The following is a 21,978-nucleotide window of genomic DNA, read 5'->3' as shown; positions in this document are numbered from 1 at the left end:
TGCACCTGTCATGGAGTCCCGATTGACAAGTCTACAGCACTATGGAGACTGGCCCATGTATCTGTTCCCTAGCACGCTAATCCGACACTCAGATGTATGGGGAGCCCTCCATGAATCAGTGAGGGTCAAGCACCCCCAGACCTGCAGTTCATCTGGTAAATTCTTACAGCAAACCCCTTAGGTGCGGAGACAGCTCCTCGGTGAGGGGTGCCAGTTGGGAGAGGGAAGGCCAGACGCTCCTCCCGCATCCACCATAGTTCATGCAGGAGCAGCCATAAGGGCTCTGCCGAGCCCCACGTGCCCACCTCTCCCCGGGGGTGGGGTTACCTGATGCCGGCGGGTGAGGGTGCCGTTGGCCATCGTCTGGCTGGCGTCCTGCGGGGAGACCCGGACGCGCTCCAGCTGCGCCGAGACGTGGCGCCGCTCCTCCTCCAGCGCTCGGGTCAGCTTCTCAAACTGCGCCTCCTGCTCCTTGACGGAGGCCAGGATGCTGGCAGTTGACTCCACTTCCGAGTCGTCCATGGTGATGAGGGCCCCACGCAGTGGGGGAGGGAGGGTGTAGGGCACGGGGTGTGTGAGAGAACCAGGGTCAGATGGGTGAGGGTGGGGAGAAAGAGGGGAAAGGAGCCCCTCACTTCATGACACACAGTTGAGGGAAGGAAGGAGAAAAGAGATCAGAGGAGACAGATGAAATATCAATCCCAAGGCCAAGTTCTCTCAGCACTCAAAGAAAGAACAAGCATCATTTCTGCCACCCTCCCCAGTGGACAATAGCAGCAGCTGGCCCAGGGCAACTGTCCTGCCATACATGGCAGAGTGTCACCTCTACTACTGGTTTCAGAGTAGGAGCCATGTTAGTCTGTGTCAGCAAAAACAACAAGGAATCCTTGTGGCACCTTAGAAACTAACAGATTTATTTGGGGATAAACTTTTGTGGGCTATAACCCACTTCATCAGAGGCATGGAGTGGAAAATACAGTAGGCAGGTATAAATACACAGCACATGAAAAGATGGGAGTTGCCTTACCAAGTGTGGCGGGGTCAGTGCTAACGAGCTAACTCAATTAAGGTGGAAGTGGCCTATTCTCAACAGTTGACAAAAAGGGGTGAATACCAAGGGAGGGGAAATCACATTTGTAGTGCTAATGAGGCTAATGCAATCAAGGTGACCCATTTCAAACAGTTGACAAAAAGGAGAGAGAGTATCAGCAGAGGGAAATTCATTTTTGTAGTGACCCATCCACTCCCAGGCTTTATTCAGGCCTACTTTGATGGTGTCCAGTTTGCAAATTAATTCCAGTTCTGCAGTTTCTCGTTGGAATCTGTTTTTGAAGTTTTTTTTGTTGAAGAACTGCCATTTTTAAGTCTGTTATTGAGTGTCCAGGGAGATTGAAGTGTTCTCTTACTGGTTTTTGAAGTTTATAATTCTTGATGTCTGATGTGTCTTTTTTTTTTTTTTTTTGCATAGAGACTGTCCGGTTTGGCTCGTTAGCACTTAAACACACGGTAAGGCAACTCCCATCTTTCCATATGCTGTGTATTTATACCTGCCTACTGTATGTTCCACTCCATGCATCTGATGAAGTGGGTTTTAGCCCACGAAAACTTATGCCCAAATAAATTTGTTAAGTCTCTAAAGGTGCCACAAGGACTCCTCGTTGTATTTGTCTCTACTACAGGAAACCCTGATCTGCGCACTCCGCTGCTCCTGCTCTCAAGTCTAGGAATGAGGCTTTTCAGTTTTCCTTCTTTGACGAAGGCCTCACCAGAATAGGATCTGTACAGGCAAGGCAGTTCTCTATGCCCCTGCCCCAGTCCTACCAGAGCCAATCTTTCACCCATGAAAGCTCATGCTCCAAAATGTCTGTTAGTCTATAAGGTGTCACAGGATTCTTTGCTGCTTTTGTAGTGCTTAAAACACTCACATTTTATTTGAGGGGCATCTAACACTTCCCTCTCATGAACTGGAGGAAGGAAGGGCGAGTGACACCGTCATAGGACAGGTGGTGATAAGTCCGTCTGGAAGGGAGAGAGGAATCATAGGCCCCTCCACCAGCTCCAGGTGAGAAGAGGCCCTCTAGGGAGGTGTTTTGACTAGAGTTTTGGTGGGTATGTGCGCTGGTAAGGGGAGAGGCTTCTTGCCACCCCATTCAGTGATGGAGGCAGAGTGCTGTAGTTTAGAGGATTACCTACTTGCCAGTCTATGCTAATTCAGGCAAGAGTTTCATAAACCCCATTAGAGACACTGTTCCCCTAATGGGTCTCTCCCCCATGAGGAACATTCATTCAGCTTCCACATTAACTTTAGCTGCTTTTACAGATCCAGGCTAACACGGCTACCCCTCTGATACTTTAGGCAATATGAATCTCAATCCAGTGAAACCTATGACACTAGGACAACCTGTGAGGAAGGTCTGTGACCCTAAATCCTAAAAGGGCAGGTGTCGCACTGCCCTCTGACCCACCGTCTGTATTTGAGAATTACATACATTGAAAAAAAAGGAAAAAAAAACCAAAAGATTTTAATTAAATATTAAAATAAATAGTTTTCCATACACACCTGTAAGGAAGGAAGGTCGGATTTGATTGGCTAAGGCACAGCACAGCCAGGTCTAGACGAAAAAAATCATGGGAGAAGCAGCCCAGCCACCACCAGTGAGGAAGCAGGAGGGAAGAGAGCTGTAGGCAGAGTCAGGGAAAACCAGAGTGAATATAATGAAGGGAAGGAGGGAGGCAGGCAACAGAGGGCAGGCTGGAACTAAACAGGAGTGAAGGGGATTTTGGGAGGGGACATGGAATTGCTCAATGTGACTTTCAAGTACCATTTCCACCCCCTTCTACAAGGGATTGGGATGGTCATGGGAAAAAAACGCCTCATCAGGGGGGGCTCCTCAGGGCCAGTATCCAACACAGCAGATCTTTACTTCCTGCTGCAAACTGGCTCTGACCAGACCTGCCCCAGTGCTGCCTACCCAATTCCAAAGGTCACCAGTCCCCACTACCTCATACCGTCGTCCAGATGCACACCCACCAGCTCACCAGGCACTGGCACCCTCAGCACCCACTCTCCTGAGAAACCTACATTGAAGTCAAGGGGTGGGCCCCCCTCCTTCACCCATGTCAGAGCCACTATGTCCCAGCATATCTGCTAAGATATTTTAGCAACAGATTCAGCCATGGCAGGGAGGGAGGGCGGGCGGGCATGCGGGGACTAGTCTGGCCTCTGCACCAGCTGCCTTGGCTCACTTTCCCACGCTCCCCAGCAAGAAACCAGCCTGTGGAGAGTGGGCTGTACGCAGGCTGCGCACCCAACGTTACAAGGAAGATCTAAGCACTGTTTGAAGAACAGACACGGGGTGCAGGGACAGGAAGTCTGTGCTGTATTTCTTCCTCCTGCTGATGTCCCCCAACCCATTGCAGCCTGCTATTCCAACCCTGGGCTCTACATATGCCCCTCAAACCCCATATACAGCAAACCCAGTTACTCCAATGCACGGATCTCTAAAGCAGAGGCCTTCCAGTCATTTCACTTGTGACAGTAAAACCAAGCCAGGCTTGCTCGTTTTAGCAGGTCTTATTCCTTCATCATCCAAGACCTCTTCAGACATGCAATAGCTTCCTTGGCTTCAGTTCTTATCAAGCACTACAGCACAGAGAGGACTTTGAGCCCAGCAAGAGATTTTCAGTTTGCTTTGGAGACTGTCTGAATTGCATTTTAACATTTGGTGGCCTCCGCCCTGTAATCTTCCTTCACCAATAAAAAAAATCCAGTTCTACTGCTGGGCATATGCTAAGCATGAGCAGACGAGACAACGATATGCATGCACACACCCATTCCCACCAGCACTTGCCTCCTCTCTCAACACACAAATCAGTTTGCTTTATCTTCCAGCACTCATCCTAGTCCAGTTGGGTTGCAATACAGCAAGCTGATCGGTACCTGCAAAACCTAACAGGCCTGCTGGGCTTTTGCAAGAGTGTGAGAGGGAGAGATCCCAGGATAAGCTAGAAAGTACCCAGAGCCCAGCTGCTGGCATCACGCAATATCAAGATCTTTAAAAAAAAAAAAAAAAGCGTAAACTAAAGTCTTATTTTTCAAGCCTTCATGATTAAGAAGGCCTTTGAGCTGTATCTTGATGCTGCGACACCTGTCTGAGTCCACAGAGAGCCTGACACAGCTTGGGAGCATGCAACAGTTTTCTTATGGCTTGCCAGAGTGGTCTTAGTGCCCCCACCCACCTCAGTGGGGGAATACTACCTCCTCCAGGATGGACCCCTTTTCCACATGTAAACTGGGTCATGGTTTTGGGGGTAAGAAAGAGGCCCCAGTCTGCCCAGAGATGAGTGATTGCAGGCAGCCTGCAAGCCCCAAATGGTTGGTGTGAGTGACTTTCCACAGCCACTCTAAGCAAGGGTGAGGGCTAGGCCCCAGCATTTATGGGATACTGGGGCAAACGGGGGTGGGGGGGGCATAGAGCTGTACTTAGAGAGACTGCAAGTCAAAACTTTGAGACAGGGCAGTGCTGCTAACTTGACAAACCTCCCCCCCTTCGCTATCTAATGGGCGAGGACTGCCCTGAGGTGCTAGCCAGTGAAACACAGGGAACCAGCTCCTTCTCCAAGGACTGAGCATAATCACACCCCGTGGGTCCCCATAAGCAAAGGGGCTTCTCAAAGCCACTGCCAGAACTTCTAACCTATTTGTTTTGCTTCTCCAGTGTTAGTTTCCTGAGCAGAATTTTGCCCTGTGCTCCATCCTGGAGAAAAAGCCACCCCATCCCCAGAGGCCATATATTTAGGGGTCTGCCACCCAATCCCAGAAGTGTCATTATTAGACAGCTACTCCTTGTCTTTTTATAGCAAATTTGTGACAACAGCTCCGCACCTTTCCTCCCTTGGCATCAGCTGCCCTGTTAGCCATGTGTAAGAGGTAGTTTTCAAAGCAGAAAGAAGGACAGTCCAGTAGTCAAGGGATGAGCCTAGGCTTGGGAGCCCTGCATTCGAGTCCCTCCTCTGCTACAGCCTTCCCGTCCAGACCTTGGGTGAGATTTATCTTTATTGTACAGGAGGGAACGGAGGCAGAGCAGCTAACAGTGCCAGTCTGCATCAGAGGAGTTGCAAGGATGACGTATGTAAAAGATTGTGAGGTGCACAAAATACTATGGTAAGAGGTACCTAAAAGATATTGCAGCCTTCTGCCTAGCTGCCATGTTAGGCCCAACCGGACAGGCATCTGTCGTCACTGGCATGACCTGCACAAGAGCATCCTTAGCAAGCCCAAGTCCTTTGGGAATCTGGTTTTAACAGATGTATTTAGCCTGTTCTTTAGTTCCTAACTTAATGCAGTGAACAGAATGGTTACGAGTAGGTTGTACAAGTTATGGGAATGTAGCAGTATCTGTTGGGTTTCCGGGAAACGGGGCAGGCAGAAGCCCGCCCCATGCTAACGGAACCCCCCCTCAGCCTAAGGGGAGGATCCACAGGGCCTCAGAAACCCACTAATTGCGGGGGACAACTAATAAAAGAACAGGGACAGGAGTGCGGTCAAAGGGTCATAAGAAGGGAGCCTGACGGGGACACCGAGCAGAGAACTCCGGACAGCGCCCCCTGCTCCTCGAAGGCGTCAAGGGAGCCAGCGGACGCCGCCCAGAGGAACTCTGCCCGGAGATGTGAACGGACTAAGGACCGGAAACAAGCCCCACAGTCGCAGGAGTCTCCATTGGCCAACCGCCTCTCCCTGGTCGCGTAGATGGCCATTTTAGCCAGGGCGAGGAGGAGGTTGACCAGGAGGTCCCGCGACTTCATGGGGCCACGGATAGGGAGTGCATGGAGAAGGAGGTGAGGGGAAAAGCGCAGCCAGAAGCAGTTTCCTTCCTGTCTCCTTCACCTTAGAGCCTGCGAGACACAAAGAAAAGGAGGGCGAAAATTCAGTTCCTCGCCCAGTGTCCTTATTCCTGTGCTATACCCAGTCATGTTGGGCTTCTCCAAGACTCAGCCAGGCACCCTTCTGACCAAAATGACAATCCCAGTGTTTTCCATGCAGTAGCCCACCCAAGGGTCAGACCTGCCATTACATTGAAGGAAAGGGATGGGGCTGTGACACCCTGAAAGCTAGGATCCCACCTCCGCTCAGGGGGAGAACCAGCACTGCAGAGAGATCAGCGTTCCCAGTCAGCCAGAGGGCACTTAACAAGATGGTGCCTTTGCTTCCCTCTACCCACGGTGGAATACATCTGTATGAGCAGCACTCCAGACGACAGACACCCACATGTCAGTCTGGTTCACTTGTTCAGGCTCAGCCTTGAGGACCAGACTGCATCAAACACACAGTCCACCAGATCAGGCCTGTCAAGTATCCATGACTAATGGATATAAACAGCCTCATGCTGGCACAAGTACTCCCCAATCAGAAACAAGGTACAATCTTCCTCCAGATGAGTGTGTGTAACATGGAACCTTGGCAGACCAAGTGTTCATGGCTATTACCCCTTTATCACAGTAGCACCTTGGAGCCCTGTTGTGCTAGGTCAGGGGTGGGCAAACTTCTTAGCCTGAGGACCACATCTCGGTATGGAAATTGTATGGCGGGCCATGAATGCTCACAAAATTGGGGGTTGTGTGCAGGAGGGGCTGAGGGCTCTGGAGTGGTGCTACAAACGAGGAGTTCAGGGTGTGGGAGCAGGCTCCAGGCTGGGGCTGGGATGCAGGAGGGGGTGAGGGCTCTAGGGTGGAGCCAGTAACGAGGGATTTGGGGTGTAGGAGGGTGCTCCAGGCTAGGCCTGAGGCTTGGAGGGCGGGGGAGAGATCAGGACTGGGGCAGAGGGTTGGGCGTGGGCTCCAGCTGGGGATGCAAGCTCTGGGGATGGGGGTGTAGAAGGGCGCTCCAGGCTGGGATCAAAGGGTTCAGAGGGCAGATGGAGGGGGAGGGAAGAGATCAGGGCTGGGGCATAGAGGGGAGCCTCAGGGGTGCAGGCTCCAGGTGGCACTTACCTTAAGCAGTTCCCAAAAACAGCAGCAGGTCCCCCACCCAGCTCCTACACAGAGGCATGGACAGGTGGTTCTGCGTGCTGCCCCATCTGCAGACACTGTCCCTGCAGCTCCCATTAGCTGTGGCTCCTGCTTCCAGAGCCCCCCGGAGCCACAGCACACACAGAACAGGGAAAGCCCCTAACCCCACCCCTTGGCTTGAGTGCTGGAGTGGGGCAAGCCCCCGATTCCACTCCCCAGCAGGAGCTTGAGTGCTGAAGTAAAAGGTCTGACAGGCCAGATGCGGCCCGTAGTTTGCCCACCTTGTGCTAGAATGTGGTTTAGAGTAGAATACCAGGAGAAAGATATCCTGATTGATGTGAAATTGCTTTCCTCCCGAAGGTTGTTTTGCAGGGTGGGGCCTGAGCTTAACCTTGTCCTTATAGAAATGGTGTAAGGAGGCTCTGATGTTCGGACCCTGAGCTCAGACACCCTCCTGGCCAAGGTTATTGCTACCGGGAGCACCACCGTGTAAGAAAGGTAGAAGAAGCAGCATGTCACTAACGGTTCAAAGTGCGGGGCCCATGAGTCTAGAGAGGACCAGGTTGAGGTCCCAGGCAGGGACAGGCTGATGGACATTAGGGTAGAGCCTGTCGAGTCCTTTTAAGAACTGGCTGACCATCTGGTTAGCGAACACAGAGCAGCTCTCCTCGTCTGGGTAAAAGGCCGAGATGGCGGCTAAGTGCACCCTTACTGAGGATAACTGAAGCCCCTGCTGCTTCAGATGGAGGAGGTAGTCCTGAATAAGCGTCACTGAGGCTAGCATCGGGGGCAAATGGTGCTGCGCTGACCAGATTGAAAATCTCTTCCACTTGGCAAGGTATGCGTCTCATAGAGGGTTTTCTGCTGCTAAGAAGTACTTGCCTAACCTGACAAGGAAAGCTCCATCGGGTTTAACCATGGCACTTCCATACCATGAGGTGAAGCGACTTGAGGTTTGGATGTTGAAGACAACCACGATCTTGTGATAGAAGGTCTGGGCAGAGTGATCGGGGTGTCTATAGACGACATGTCTAGAAGAGATGTGTACCAGTGCTGACGGGGCCAGGCTAGTGCTATCAATATGACCTGAGCTCGTTCCCTCTGGATTTTGAGTACCCTGTAAACGAGCGGTATGGGCAGAAAGGTGTAGACGAGGCAACCTCCCCAATGGAGGAGGAACGCATCTGCGCTGGAGCCCGAGCTGCAATTTTGCAAGGAGCAGAACTGCTGGCACTTCCTGTGGTATCAAGGGGCGAATAGGTCTATCTGGGGAAAGCCCCACCTCTGGAAGATTGAAATCTCAACGTCCAGGCGAAGGGACCACTTGTGGCTGTGAAATGACCTGCTGAGGTGGTCTGCCAGCTTGTTCCGTACCCTGGGGCGGTACAACGCCTGCAGGTATATTGAATGTTCTACACAGAAGTCCCACAGCTTGAGGGCTTCCTAGCATAGGGGAGAGGAGCGTGCACCCCACCCCTGTTTGTTAATATAGAACATTGCTGTAGCTTTGTCCGTCATGGATGATACATATTGTCCCATTAAGTATGCTCGGAAGGTCTGGCACGCCAGGCGCACAGTTCTCAGGTGTTGATGTGGAGAGCCAGATCCACCTGAGGCCCTGAGTCCCTGTGGTTTCCCAGATGTGCACCCCAGCCAAGTCTGATGCATCTGTCACTAGCAACAGAGATGGCTGGGGACTGGTGAAGGAGATGCCTGAGCATACCTCCCGAGGATCAAGCCACCAGAGGAGGGAGTTGAGGACCAGGTGAGGCAGGGTCACTACACAGGTATAGGCAGCTACAATGACTGAAAAACCTCAGGCAGTTTCTTGCTGTGGTAGTGGGAAATCAGTCAGGGCCTGAAATCTTGCTTGCGATAGGTATGCCCTGGCCTGGGTCGAGTCCAATATTGCCCCTATAAATTCTATCCTCTGGACCGGGGACAGAGTGGATTTTGCTTTATTTAGAAAACCCAGGTTGTCAAAGGTGGCTCAGATTCATCAGACTTGAGTTTCTACTTGGGTCTTGGAGCAGCCCCTGATCAGCCAGTCATCGAGGTAAGGATACACCTGTTCCTGGTGCCTTTGCAGAAATGCCATGCATGTGGTGAAGACATGAGGTGCTGCTGACAGGCCAAACGGAAGGACTGTAAATTGGTAGTGGGTATTGTTCACCACAAACCTGAGGTACTCTCTGTGGGATTGGGTGATCACGATATGAAAGTACACGTCCTTCAAGTCGAGGGTGGCATACCAGTCTGCTGGATCCAATGAGGGAAATGATGGAGGCCAGAGAGACCATGCAGAACTTGAGTTTCTTCACAAACTTGTTGAGTTCTAGGATGGGTCTGAGGCCACCTTTAGCTTTTGCTATTAGGAAGTACTGGGAATAGAAGCCCTCACCCCTGTGCTCCTGAGGAACCACAGAATTGGATGGCGTATCCCCCTCTCTACCGTGCAGAGCACCCATCGGTCCAAGGTGATACTGGACCATGCACAGTAGAAAGGGGATTTTCGGGACGAGATGGTAAGGTGGGATGGATCCATTGTTAGATGTGCTACACTGCCCTCGACCGTGCCTTCAAAAAGCCGGCTTAGACCTTGAAGATGGCTTGGGCTGTCCCAAGCCCTGTCCAGAAGGTTGGTGCTGCCTTCTCCTGCCATTACCATTCCTCCTTCTGGACCTGCCTTGGTTGTGTTGCTGAACGAACCGCTGCTGGGGCTATGGGCTATGTCTCTGCTGTGTTGATGGAGTATAGAGGTCCAGGGACCTGAGGGTGGCTCTGGAATCTTTAAGGCTGTTCAGCCTTTTGTCAGACTTTTCTGAGAAGAGTCTCACCCTCAAAAGGGCAGGTCTTAAATAGTTTGCTGTACTTCATAGGAGAGGCCAGAAACCTGGAGCCATGAGCCCCTTCTCCTGGCCACACCAGTAGCCATAACCCTGGTTGCTGCATCTGCCCCATCCAGTGTCGTTTGGAGAGGCTCTGGAGATCAGTCTCCCTTCCTCAACCAAAGCCGAAAATTCAGTGCAGGAGTCCGGGGGGAATAACTCCATAAATTTAGCCATTGCCGAGCAGGCACTGTAGGCGTATCTGCTGACAATGGCCTGTTGATTAGATATATGGAGTTGCAGTCCCCCTGTGGGGTAAACCTTTCACCCGAAAAGATCTAACTTTTTGGTGCCCCTATTCTTGGGCAAAGAGCCTTGAAATCCTTGTCTCTCCCGCTGGTTAGCGGCGTCCACCACCAGGGAATCAGGCTAGGGGTGAAAAGAGATGTTCATAGCCCTTGGAGGGCACAAAGTACTCATTGTGCTTGGCTGTAGGTGGCAGTGAGACTGGGGTGTGCCAAAGGGTCTTGTTCATGCCCGTATTGCTTTACAACTAACAAACAATAATGGACGAGGCCAGAGGGAGCCAGGATGTCCACCATAGGGTCCACATCATCCACAACTTCCTCTGAATTAATGCCCAGAACCTGGGTGACCCAGCACAGCAGCTCCTGCAACACTTTGGAGTCTTCCAGAGCTGGGGCAACTCATGTGCCCACTAGGGCCTCATCTGGTGAGGAGAAAGAGGAGACCACCAGGGTAGGTGGTTGCTCCCTACTGGACCCACCCGGGGGGATCTCTTGACCCAGGGGGAAAAGCAGATGTCTGGCCTGGTCCCACAGATGCAAAAGGCATGGGTGTCTGTGCCGGCATCTGGTGCAGCATGAGGTTCCTGTGAGCGCTGTGGCAGCTGGCACCAATGACAGAGGTGGTATCTGTGCTAGTGCCGGGGCTGCGTCTTGCGCCGAGGCTGTGATGGGGGCCACTGACACCTCCAGTGCTGAAGCGGTCGGTTGTGGTACTGCAGATGGCACCGGTGCCAAGAACAGTGCTGCAGGTGTCAGCGTTAATGCCTGAGGCACTAGTTCTGGTGCCAACCGTGGCGGGATGAACATCACGGAGGCCATTGATGCTGCACCTGAGCGGGATCCCTGGCTCCGACCCCAGGCTTGATGGAAGGCCCACGAAGTCCAAAAAGGCCACTGCTGTGGATTCTGCCACTGAGAGGCCCACTGCATTGGGCAGGACCACCTATGGTGCCATGAGGATCTTCTGCTCCTGCTATAGTCAGAGTGGTACGAGTCCAACACCAACTAGGACGACCAGGGTGGCGCTGCTCCTCTAGAAGTAGAGCATCGAGAAGCAGGGGACCGACTACACTCTCTGGATGGTGGAGCTGGCCAAAGTGATGGGGATCAGTGTGCCACCATCACTGGCTCTCTCTCAAAGAAATCACGGGGGTGTCAAGAGGAGACCTGCGGTGCCAGGACACACTCTCTTATTGGCTAGAACAGCACCGTGAGCCTCAACAGGTCCTGTGCTGCCTCAAAACCCTCAGGGGTGGACAGGAGCAGTAGATGCTCCAATGGGTGTGGTCAGCAAGATGGGCCTGGACTAGACTGCCTCACTTGGGCAGGAGTCAACGTGGCCCCGCTTTGAGTCCCTGAGTCATGGCCCAACTGATGTATCACTGGTGGCTGGTCCCTGGGTTTTGCCGAGAGAGATCGACCTCTTTCCGAACTTTCTTCTGCGCCAGCGATTGGGACTGGTGCCAAAGGCTCAAATGACCCGAAGAAGTTGCGGGACAGTGCCTAGTTTCCCTGCTAGCATCTTTCTTCAGCGCTGGATCTTTTGAAGACGGCGCTGGAGTGCTCTGCACCAAAGACAACTTGCTGAGAGCAGGATCCACGGTGCCTGGGTCTGACTGAGATCAGAGAGCTGCCTCCATAAGGAAGATTTTGAGATGCTGTTCCTTCTCCTTGATGGTTCTCGGTCAGAGCTCCTGACAGACCTTGCAAAGGTCTTTCTGGTGACCCTCACCAAGGCACCTTAAGCAGGTGGTGTGGGGGTCATTTTTCAGCATGCGCTTAGGAACTAAAACTTCTAATGAAACTACTGAAGTAAATATACTAACTAGTAAAAGCAAAGAGTCCTGTGGCACCTTATAGACTAACAGACGTTTTGGAGCATGAGCTTTCGTGGGTGAATACCCACTTAGTCGGATGCAACTTGCTCATGCTCCAAAACATCTGTTAGTCTATAAGGTGCCACAGGACTCTTTGCTGCTTTTACAGATCCAGACTAACACGGCTACCCCTCTGATACTATATTAACTAGTGGAAACTAACTATGCACAGCATACAGAGTACTGCTAATCCACTTGCCGAAGCAAGAGCAGAGCAAGGGGAAGTTCCAGCAACTGTCACTGGTGGCAAGAAGGAACTGGGAGGGGGGGGTGCACGGCATTGGCAGGGGTCTATATTGGATGTCATGAAGACGCGACTCCAGGTAGTGCCCAGCCCAACCCTACGGTCATTGCTGGAGGGGAGGGAAAAATAATCTTCCAGCTACCGTGCACACACCTGATTGGAACTGACATGAACAAGCACTCTTAGAATAACCTGTGTTTCAGAGGAATAACTAAAAAGAGATAAGCCTCGTCACTCAGACTCCAGCGCAAATTGCTGGAAGGAGTGAGTTCCAGAACTCAGGCCCTCCAGAGAATGCTTCACTACCAGCAGTGGAGAGTCTAAACCCAAGAATTTACAGATTAACCTAGCAGATTGTGGTTTACACAACAAGCCAGGAGAAGGGTGAATTAGAGAGATCTGTCAGATAACCAGGTCCCACAACACACAAAAGGCTCTACATGTGAAAACAAGCCCGTGTTCTAAAGCCGATCTACAGTGCCCCTGCCACTTGAGTTGGATGAACTGGTCCGAGCACACAAGTTGGGGTGTTCATTGTGTTCTAGAGATGAAGCTTCTAGGTTCCCTGAGGGTAGGGCCCCCAAGCCTTGAACCCCCAAAGGCAGCAATCTCTCGGACAAGGTCTGACTCAGAGGAAAATAGTCTAAAGCTGGCCTGAAAGCTGCAAGATGAGAACTACTGCACAACTGCTACCTGAGAACTGAGATGCAGCAATGGGGTCAGTGACCAAGAACCACAGTGGCAAAATGTTTGTCATACACAGCAGTGGGAGATGACCTCACCAACTCCCCTCCATGAACATCAACTTCCCCACTTCAGCACTCAGAGAGCACAAAAACAGCTCCACCCCAACTAAAGGAGACTGACACCTGGACAAGATGATGTTCTGTCATCCAAGGACCAGGACACCAGACACCCCTACAAAACCTCATGTCACAACCCTGGGGGTTTCTCCAAAGGAAGGAGAAATTCTCCTTCAAAGACCCCCAGGCAAGTTAGAAGAGCTTATTCTATCAGTGGCTTTCAACACCATAAGCAAGAATGGACACCTCACACACGCACAGCAATGGACTTCATAGATCAAGAATCCTTTATGTTACACCCCAACACCTGAAGCCAGGCTGGTGAGGCAGGAGACACCCATGATATCAACTTGAGACTGAGCTCTTTCCAAATAACCTCCTCCAGTGGTTTGAGACATGGTGTTTACTGGTTGAGTGTTATCAAGCAATAATTTTTAAAACAGCTGGTACAAGGTCAACCGCCACCCCATCTTCCCAAAAGAGATAACCCTCAGATTAGTGATAATGGAGCCCAGACCTTCCCTTTAATAACAGAAGCATCATGTTACCAAGATTCAAATCATGCTATGGTGCATTTTGTAAAAATTAAGCATAAATAATTAAAAACTGCATTTGTCAGTAAATTGAATACATGGTGGCACATTACTCTTGCTTACTTTGCACTGGCTCACCTCTGCTAATCCGGCAAAGTACCTAGTCATCAGGAGGTTGTCTTTTAAAAACCACACACAGAGAACTCCTTGGGACTTCTACCCATTTCCAAAACAGAGGCTCTGAAGAGGATTTTTTTTTTTTAAACAGACAGACAACATGAATCAATCATCACTCCCCTATGAGGGAAGTATTAACCCTAGCATACCACTGGGACACTACAGGCAAGTCTTATCTTACGCGGGGGTTTCATTCCACGGTTAGCGCGTAAAGCGAAAACCGCGTATACTCAAAATTACATCCAAGCCCTTTAAATCCCAGCCCGCAGCTGCGGCAGCCAGGCCAGGGCTGGCATTTAAAGGGCTCCTCCGGCGGGAGCTGCGGCCGCCGGAGCTGCGGGCTGGGATTTAAAGGGCTCCACCAGGCTTCCCACTGCAGCAGAGAGGCCGGAGGAGCCCTTTAAATGCCAGCCCCAGCCCGGCTGCCAAAGCTGCAGGCGGGATTTAAAGGGCTCCTTGGGTTCCGCACCGAGCCCCAGGAGCCCTTTAAATCCCACCCGCAGCTTTGGCAGCCGGGCTGGGGCTGGCATTTAAAAGGGCCCAGAGCTCCACGGTGGCTGGAGCCTCAGGCCCTTTAGTTTGCCCCAGGGGCTACCAGCCACTTCTGCAGCTGGGAGCCCCCGGGTGATTTAAAGGCCCTGGGACTCCCAGCCACAGCTGGTGCCCCAGGGCCTTTAAATCTTGAGACCATGCCCCCCAGGACTCTGGCCGTATAGCGTAAAGCTGAAATTGCACATGTTAAATGCGCGTAAGTTGCGACAGACCTGTAGTACCAAGAGGCAAACTGACTTGTGCAAGTCACACTGAATCAGTAAGAGAGCCTAGGAGTCCTGACCCGGTTCCAGTCTATAGAGTAATAGTAGATGGAGGGGGGGGGGGGGAAATCAACCTAATTTCCACACACTCAGTTCACAGTAGCACATGAAGTCAGTTTGTTTTGCCCCAACCCATCTGAAAGATCTAGAGACCCTCAATTCTGGTCCCCACTGATCTGATCAGGATTGGGGGGGCAGGGGAGGTGCACAACAAAATGTCTGACAAAACTCAATTTGTCACAAAAAATGTTTAACAGACAAAATTTCAGGTTAAGAAAGGTTAAGAAAAAAGTGTCAATTTCATAAGGGGAGGGGGACCAACTAGCAGCATAGCCCCACCCCAAAATGCAGAACAGACAACAAGCACCACCAGATCAGAAGCTTTGATTCACCAACACACTCTCAAAGTCTGGAACCAGCCAAGTTGCTAGAATAGGAACATTTTTGGCTTCAAATCTGACTGTTCAGTCTAGAAGTGACTCAGCACCCAGATACCAAGTGCCCATGAGGGAGTATGCACCTCAGAACACTACTTGCCTTTAGCTCTCTCCCTCCTAAAGGAGATTCTGGAATAGCCTGGAGGAAGAGAGCGGTAGATAATAATGGCATGTCTGTCAGCACAAAACTATTACCACATTACACCATGGCTGTTTGGTGGTCTGAGTGAAGTGAGCTGGGGCTCTGAGCTCAGTTCTCAGTGGACAGATGCTGCCACCAACACCTTCTTGTTTGCACTATCAGGAGCCATGCCAGGGAGAGCCTAGGCCATGGAAATGTCAAGGATTTTGGTCTCCACGGCTGCTGCTTTGACAGCTTTCAGATTCTCCAAGTGAACTTTGGTGCTTCTGGAACTCATCTTTGCTTTCTGTTTCATTCACTTGTTTCTCTGCTTCCCACTGTTTTTTTTTTTATTTTTTTTTTTTTTTTTTTTTTTTAAATTTTAAAAAAATTTTGCCACAGCAGCCGCTGGGTTCTCTGCACGAAACTACTGGTGTGGGTCTTAGCCAGAGATGATCAGTGAATTTGATGAGGAGACTTGGTGGTGACAACACTCTTCCCACAGAGAGGTCAGGTCAGTATAACTGTTGGTCTTGGAGATGCGTGGGCTTTTTTTGCAGTTGCCCAGTAGTAGTAGCACCCCTAGCTGAAGTATATAGATAGCATCATCATCAGCCCATCATCATCATCTTTTTTTCAGGGGGGCAGATATACTTCCTGTGTACGGGTGCTGGGATCAGACGCACCAGAACAGATCCACAACGACCAGTAACCTTGCAAGGTACTTGAGGCCTCACACCCTCCCCTAGTAAAGTAAAAAGGACTTTCCTAGGAAAGCTGTTCCAAAAAAACCACAACCAGTTTTTAAACACAACATGGGCTTTGCACTCCCTGATACCCCCCAGTCAGCTGCTTCCCCACTGGGAGGGCTGGATCCTCCACATGCAGGCATTTTAGACACTATGTACTCGTGCAAACGCTACAGAGCCCAGCCTCCTTGGAATGAGCCACACTTCAGCAATGACTAGATACAGGGCGTATCTCATGCTGAGCGGAGCACTGGCCTAGGACTGAAAGAGAAAGCTACTCCCTAGCGTGTGTCACACAACCAGGACTGGTCTAACTAGTCACACTGATATCAGAATGGTCTGGCTACCTCCCTCTCCCACACTCCCCGTCCCCTCCCAGAAATGATTACATACCTAAATGAGGAAGGCCTCCTGTGAGAGTTACCTGCATCCCTGCTTGCGCCCACACCACAGCCTCACCTTGCCTTATATGGGGAAGGCTCAGCGACTAGGAGAGGCTGATAAGAAAGGAGAGATAAGAAGGGCAGGGCACTTGGGGGGGGGGCTGAAGAAAAAGGGAGGGGGAGGAGGAAATAGATGCAACCCCTCCTCCCCCAAGAGGGAGAGACTCAAGAATGGGACTTTACTCTCCTGAAGTAGTCCGGTCTAGAGGATAAAGTTTCTACATGCAGGGGATTGAGCAGTCAGGCAAGGAATTGGAAGTAGAGATCACAGGAGAGAGGGAACAAATGACTAGACCAGTGGAGATCTCTGCTTCTCAGGGGAGGTTGTGGGAAGTGGAATGGGAGAGTCTGAGCCAGTTTGCTGCAGGTCCCTAAATCTGTCTCTGTTGCAGAGGGGAAACCCCTTTCAGTATCAGAGGGGTAGCCCCGTTAGTCCAACGAAGTGGGTATTCACCCACGAAAGCTCATGCTCCAATACATCTGTTAGTCTATAAGGTGCCACAGGACTCTTTGCTGCCCTTTCAGTAGTTCCCAAACTTTAGTACTGGTGACCCCTTTCACATAGGAAGCCTCTGCCCCCGCCCCCCCTTATAAATTAAAAAAACAAACAAAACAAAACAAACCCACTTTTATATATTTAAACACCATTATAAATGCTGGAGGCAAAGCAGGGTTAGGGTGGAGGCTGACAGCTTGCGACACTCCCCCTCCCCCCCACCATGCAATACCCTCACAACCTCCTGAAGGGTCCTGACCCCCAGTTTGAGAGTCGCTGCTTTAGACACACAAGAGACCCACCAAGTAACAGCGGGGATTCCCCCACACTATTGGGGTGCCCAGGAAATTCAATCTCTGCATTCATTCCACATGAAGCTTCTACAAACCTCTCCTCCGCCCCCATTTTCCTATCCCTCCAGGCCAAGGCAGTTCAGTCACCTTGCTCAGAAACACCATTGCAACAGGAGCACAACGGAGCGCTGACCTGTCCAGGCTGTAACTCAGTTACACCTCCTCTCGACTTGCAGGGGGAAGAGAAAACCAAGTGGGGCGGCAGAAGGGAAGGAAGCCAGGCGGGTCGGCAGCAGAACAGAGGGAAAAGATTGTTCCTCTGGTATGTCAGCAATCTGGCTCCAGGGCAGCTGTCCTCTCCGGCAGTGAAAGGCGGATTTGTATGCGTGTGTTCAAGGGCTGCCCTCCTTGGCAAGAGGCTGTGGGCTCAGCTACGCAAAACGCCTGAGATGCCCCCATTCCCTGCACAGCTGGGGACCCATACAGAGTGGGAGGGAAAAAAATGCAGAATAAAAAAAAGTTATTTATTCCATTTCTGTCTAGACAGAGATGAATTATCCTTGTGCAGGCACTTCCTGACTCCCCTCAGATATCGGAGAGCAAGCTCCTCTCCACATTCGGATTTGAGAGTAGCTATGCAGCAGAGAACTGGAGCGGGGCCTCACTGGCCATGGCAGGGCAGCCTGTCACAGGTTTCATGCTAACTGCTACTTGTTTCTCCCTGTACCCTCCTCCTGAAGGGCTCAATGCAGCTGTGAACAGAGTATATTAAGAGCTCCCGACTTGGAGAGGAAAGAGCAGTACCATACCGAAAGTGGCTCTGTGAGTAGCCAAACCACTACATTCTAGATATTATAGCCACAGGAAGTAGCCTCAGCTCCCCACTTCCTGCAGTACAGCCAGATCTATCCCCAGCCCCTAGAGGGCATGTGGATCCCATTGCACAATATCCACCCAGCCAGATCCTCCTCTACTTAAAATGCCACAGTGGAATACACCTTCCAACCTGAGCCATGTCCCAGGACACTAATGCCAGAGTCCATGTCCCAGCAGGAGCCATGTACCAGAGTGCTGGATTGATACCCCAGAGCTGCCTGCCCGCCCCACACCAGCAACCATGCACCCCGGCCTTCCTTCCAAGCGTAGCAGGATCCACAGAGCAGGCCATGGGCACCCACATCAAGAGTCACATGCCCAGCCCCCACCCAGCACAGGAGTTTCACATGTTGGAAACACTTTAGCAGCACAAAGGCAGCTCTCTCCTCTGTGGGAATGTGCAGCTGAGGCTGAGCTGCTCTCTGGGGACAAAGGGATTTCACAGGCACACACGCAGCCGTCTCCCGTCTCCCCCTCCCTCCCAGCTTTTCCACTTCCTGTCACAGTAGCACCAGACCTATGGCTCAGAAACAAACACAAAGTGCTAGATTCTGGGAAGTGGGCCAGAGCATTCCAGAGTGGCCCATCCGCCAATCACCAGCCAGAACTCCCACTTCGCCCAGTGCAGCTCCCTGTCAGGGAAAACAGCCCTTCCCTCCCCACTGCACTGCCCGCCACCCACACCCCTAGGGCCAGCCTGAGATGAGGCCATTTCACAACAAGCACAGCAGGTGAAGAATCAGGGACCCTGGGGTTGGGGGTGGGGAGAAGGTTACAGATTTACAGTTCAGCCCAACAGCTCCTGACACTGTGCCTACTCCTTATGAGACAGGAGAGAAGATAAGCTAGTTAAAACCCCAGATCCCATACTCCAACTCCTCCTCCCACCATGGCTCTGGGTCAGAGCCCTGTCCCATAGCAGCCTCAAAGCTTCTTGCCCCTTTTCCTCCTATAGCCTAAAAAAAACCATCACACCCCACACATTTCCATCTTCCTACAGCAGGGGTTCTCAAACTGGGGGTTGGGACCCCTCAGGGGGTCATGAGGTTATTACGGGGGGGGGGGGGGTCACGAGCTGTCAGCCTCCACTCCCAACTCTGCTTTGCCTCAAGCATTTAGAATGGTGTTAAATATATACACAAGTGTTTTTAATTTATAAGGGGGGGGTGTCACACTGAGGCTTGCTACGTGAAAGGGGTCACCAGTACAAAAGTTTGAGAACCATTGTCCTACAGGTTAGGATGTCCCTGGCCTTCATTCCCTGCTCTCCCCACTCCTCAAAAGATGCTCAATAGAGAAGTCCACACAGCCTCTCTAGCACAGCTTTATAGCAAACAGAGGCCCCCACATTCCTAGAGATAAGGCCTCTCCTATCAACTGCATGGGAGCAAAGTCCCTCAGGGTGAGGAGGGCTGATCCCTGGTGACGTTGCCAGTCAGGAGTGTGGCCTTCTCACACAGAGGAAGAGTGCAGCAGATGGGGAGGGCTAGCAGAGCCACAGCATCTAAGAGGGGATTTAGAGCAGCATATCACACTGGAAATAACAGTTAATGAGGGCTGTCTAGTTTAAGGGACATCTGCAGTCAAGGGACTGCACCGGACAAGCAGTGCCACCGGACAGCACGCACCAAGATGTCCCCATGGCACCAGCATCCCAAGACTATAGCTCTGCCAGTCACAACTGCCACCTAGCACTGCACCATGGGGAGAATATGGGAAGTCTGAGCAAAGCAACCAGAAGAGAAAGCAATTCAGCTGGTGGGCAGATGCCAAAGTTACATGGACTTCACTCCTGCCCCATTCACCTGCCATCACTAGACTTCAACCCTCCGTGCTCCCCACATCTCACCTACTGGGTTCAGGCCATTTCCTCTTTGGCCGCATGACATAAGGGAAACCACACAGCTATGGGGCAGAATAAGGTGCTGCAGCACAGGAGTGCTAATCTGACCAACTATTGTAGCCTGTATGCTGAGAGCTACCCTGCATCTGGTATGATGAGGGATCAGAGAACGTATGAAGGCACACGGGGAAATAGGATGAACCAGGAGTCGATTTGCAAGGGGCACTGCACAGCATGCGATGCACTGGCAAACTCCCTCATAGAGTAAAGCTTCCAAAGCTCCTGTCCGCCTTTAAGGGCCATATCAGACACCCAGAAGAGGGGTTTTGAATTACTGATGATCCTAAGCTAAATCAAAGAGATTCCAGAAGAACAGCAGTTGCAGGAATTGGACCACATGTTTCTGCCACCATCCCACTGACTGAAGAATGACTGATCCTCTCGGAAAGCCCTGCAGTTTTACTTTCCATTTACAAACTTCAGTCACGGAGGGACACCCTCCACTGCTGAACAGCTAGAAAAATAAGATTTTCAAAATTGATTTCTATCCATTCCCTCACCCAGACATGCACCTCCTCCTCTGAGCCTACCCCCCTCAAATGAAACCCTGCCAGTTAATTCACAAAGCTCCTGTTTCACCACTCTGAACAAACAGGCAGGTGTTTTAGAGAGGCTGAAGTCATCTTTTGTGTGGGAGTGGTGGGTAGGGAGTTGCTGAAATCAGTCTTATACAGCATTTCCAGGAAGGGGGAATCTGCAAAGTGAGGTGGTAATCGCCTTCCACACAAACCATGCCGCTGTGCTTGATACAAGCAAGGATGTGCTGTGGGTTGCCAAATCTCTGCCTCTCCTTCCCCCACCCCCCATATTCAGGTATGCTCACAAGCTGACTCAGCTCCAGTCACACAGGGTATCAGAAAGAGATGGTACAAGAAACCTAGCTCAATTCAGCATGACCTCATCAGAGGCTCCTTGTTCCAACTGTGTGCACTCGCATGCTCAGAGACAGATTTAGAAATCCTGATGAAAGACATGATTGGGTAAGGAAAGCAATTGGAGGAGCAGGATACAAGAGTCAAAGACTGAATCACCACTAAAGGGGAAGATTCACTTCACCACTTGGAACAGTAACCACCTTCCCTTAGGGGTGTGGAGCTGTAGTGGGCACTCTCAGCTCCTCACACCATGGATGTACCATCAGATATACCACCATCCTGGGGTCCTGCCGAGATCCACAACCGCTCACACACACACACACACACACACCCTCCCATAGAGGAGAGGAAAAACAGAACGGTCTTGGTGAACAGATTATCTGGCACAGTATTTGAGACCAGATCTCACAATTACATGTAACTGACTGTGAGCAAGGAGAAGGACTGGAACAACAGGATGTCATAGGTCAGGATTAAAGTGCATCAGCAAACTGGGATGAGGACAGAAGGAAGGAGACCTGCACAGCACCTGTCTATCCTATTCAAATAAGGACTGAACGGCATCATTATGGATGCCAGAGAACAAAAATACAATGCAAACAGGACAGAGAGTTTCCCGTCCCTTCAACAGCATTGGCACTGCCCTACCTCTACCTGCCCCAGGGCCCATGGCAAATGGGCTCTTGCTCTAGCACCTTTCCCCAGCCCTGCATCTGTATATCCATCCCCTCCCCCCCCCCCCCCCAACAGCTTTCCCTGCCCTCTGTAGAGGCAGAAGGGAAGGAAACCAGTATTTCCTGATCAGACAGGAAGTGACATTGTGCCTTTCCTTTCCCGCAAGGTTCTAAACACAACGTCCTGCCAAGCGCTGCTCCCTGCATCCTTCGAAGTGCAGAGAGGAGACCCCCTGGAGCCAATACAACAGAATGCTAGGCTTACCCACCCATTGCCCAGGCAGGCTATGCCCTCCCTTCCACAGGGCTGGAGACAGATATTGAACTATAAACCAAGGCTGCAACACAGACACTGCCATCTCTGCCACGAGGTATCCGCACAAGGGGAGAAGGAGCAAGAGTGAACCCTTAAGTCACCCACTACATCAGGTGCCAACAAAAAGATTCAGCTCTTCACTAAAAACTTACCCAACTCTCCACCCATCCCCTCAGAACAACGGGCAGCCAGCCCAGGCTAC

At 51.4% G+C, this 21,978-nt stretch overlaps 1 protein-coding gene across 9 annotated transcripts in view; it reads right to left on the bottom strand.

Moving 5' to 3' along the window:
• Positions 1 to 21,978, bottom strand: part of CTNND1 (catenin delta 1) — a 51,821-nt gene that overhangs the window by 20,955 nt on the left and 8,888 nt on the right. For 6 of the 9 annotated variants that reach the window (XM_039535395.1, XM_039535396.1, XM_039535397.1 and 3 more), the window contains 2 exons: positions 2,561 to 2,679; positions 328 to 634 (listed from right to left, as the gene is read on the bottom strand). The exons of the other annotated variants lie outside the window; for them this stretch is intronic. In XM_039535395.1, coding sequence (XP_039391329.1) covers positions 328 to 522 — 195 coding nt within the window. In that variant the 5' untranslated portion in view covers positions 523 to 634; positions 2,561 to 2,679. The remainder of the gene's footprint in view (positions 1 to 327; positions 635 to 2,560; positions 2,680 to 21,978) is intronic. 9 annotated transcript variants of the gene reach the window in all.

The sequence above is a fragment of the Mauremys reevesii genome, linkage group 4 (assembly GCF_016161935.1).
Source record: "Mauremys reevesii isolate NIE-2019 linkage group 4, ASM1616193v1, whole genome shotgun sequence".
Taxonomy (NCBI): domain Eukaryota; kingdom Metazoa; phylum Chordata; order Testudines; family Geoemydidae; genus Mauremys; species Mauremys reevesii.
This window is presented reverse-complemented; position numbering and strand designations above follow the sequence as displayed.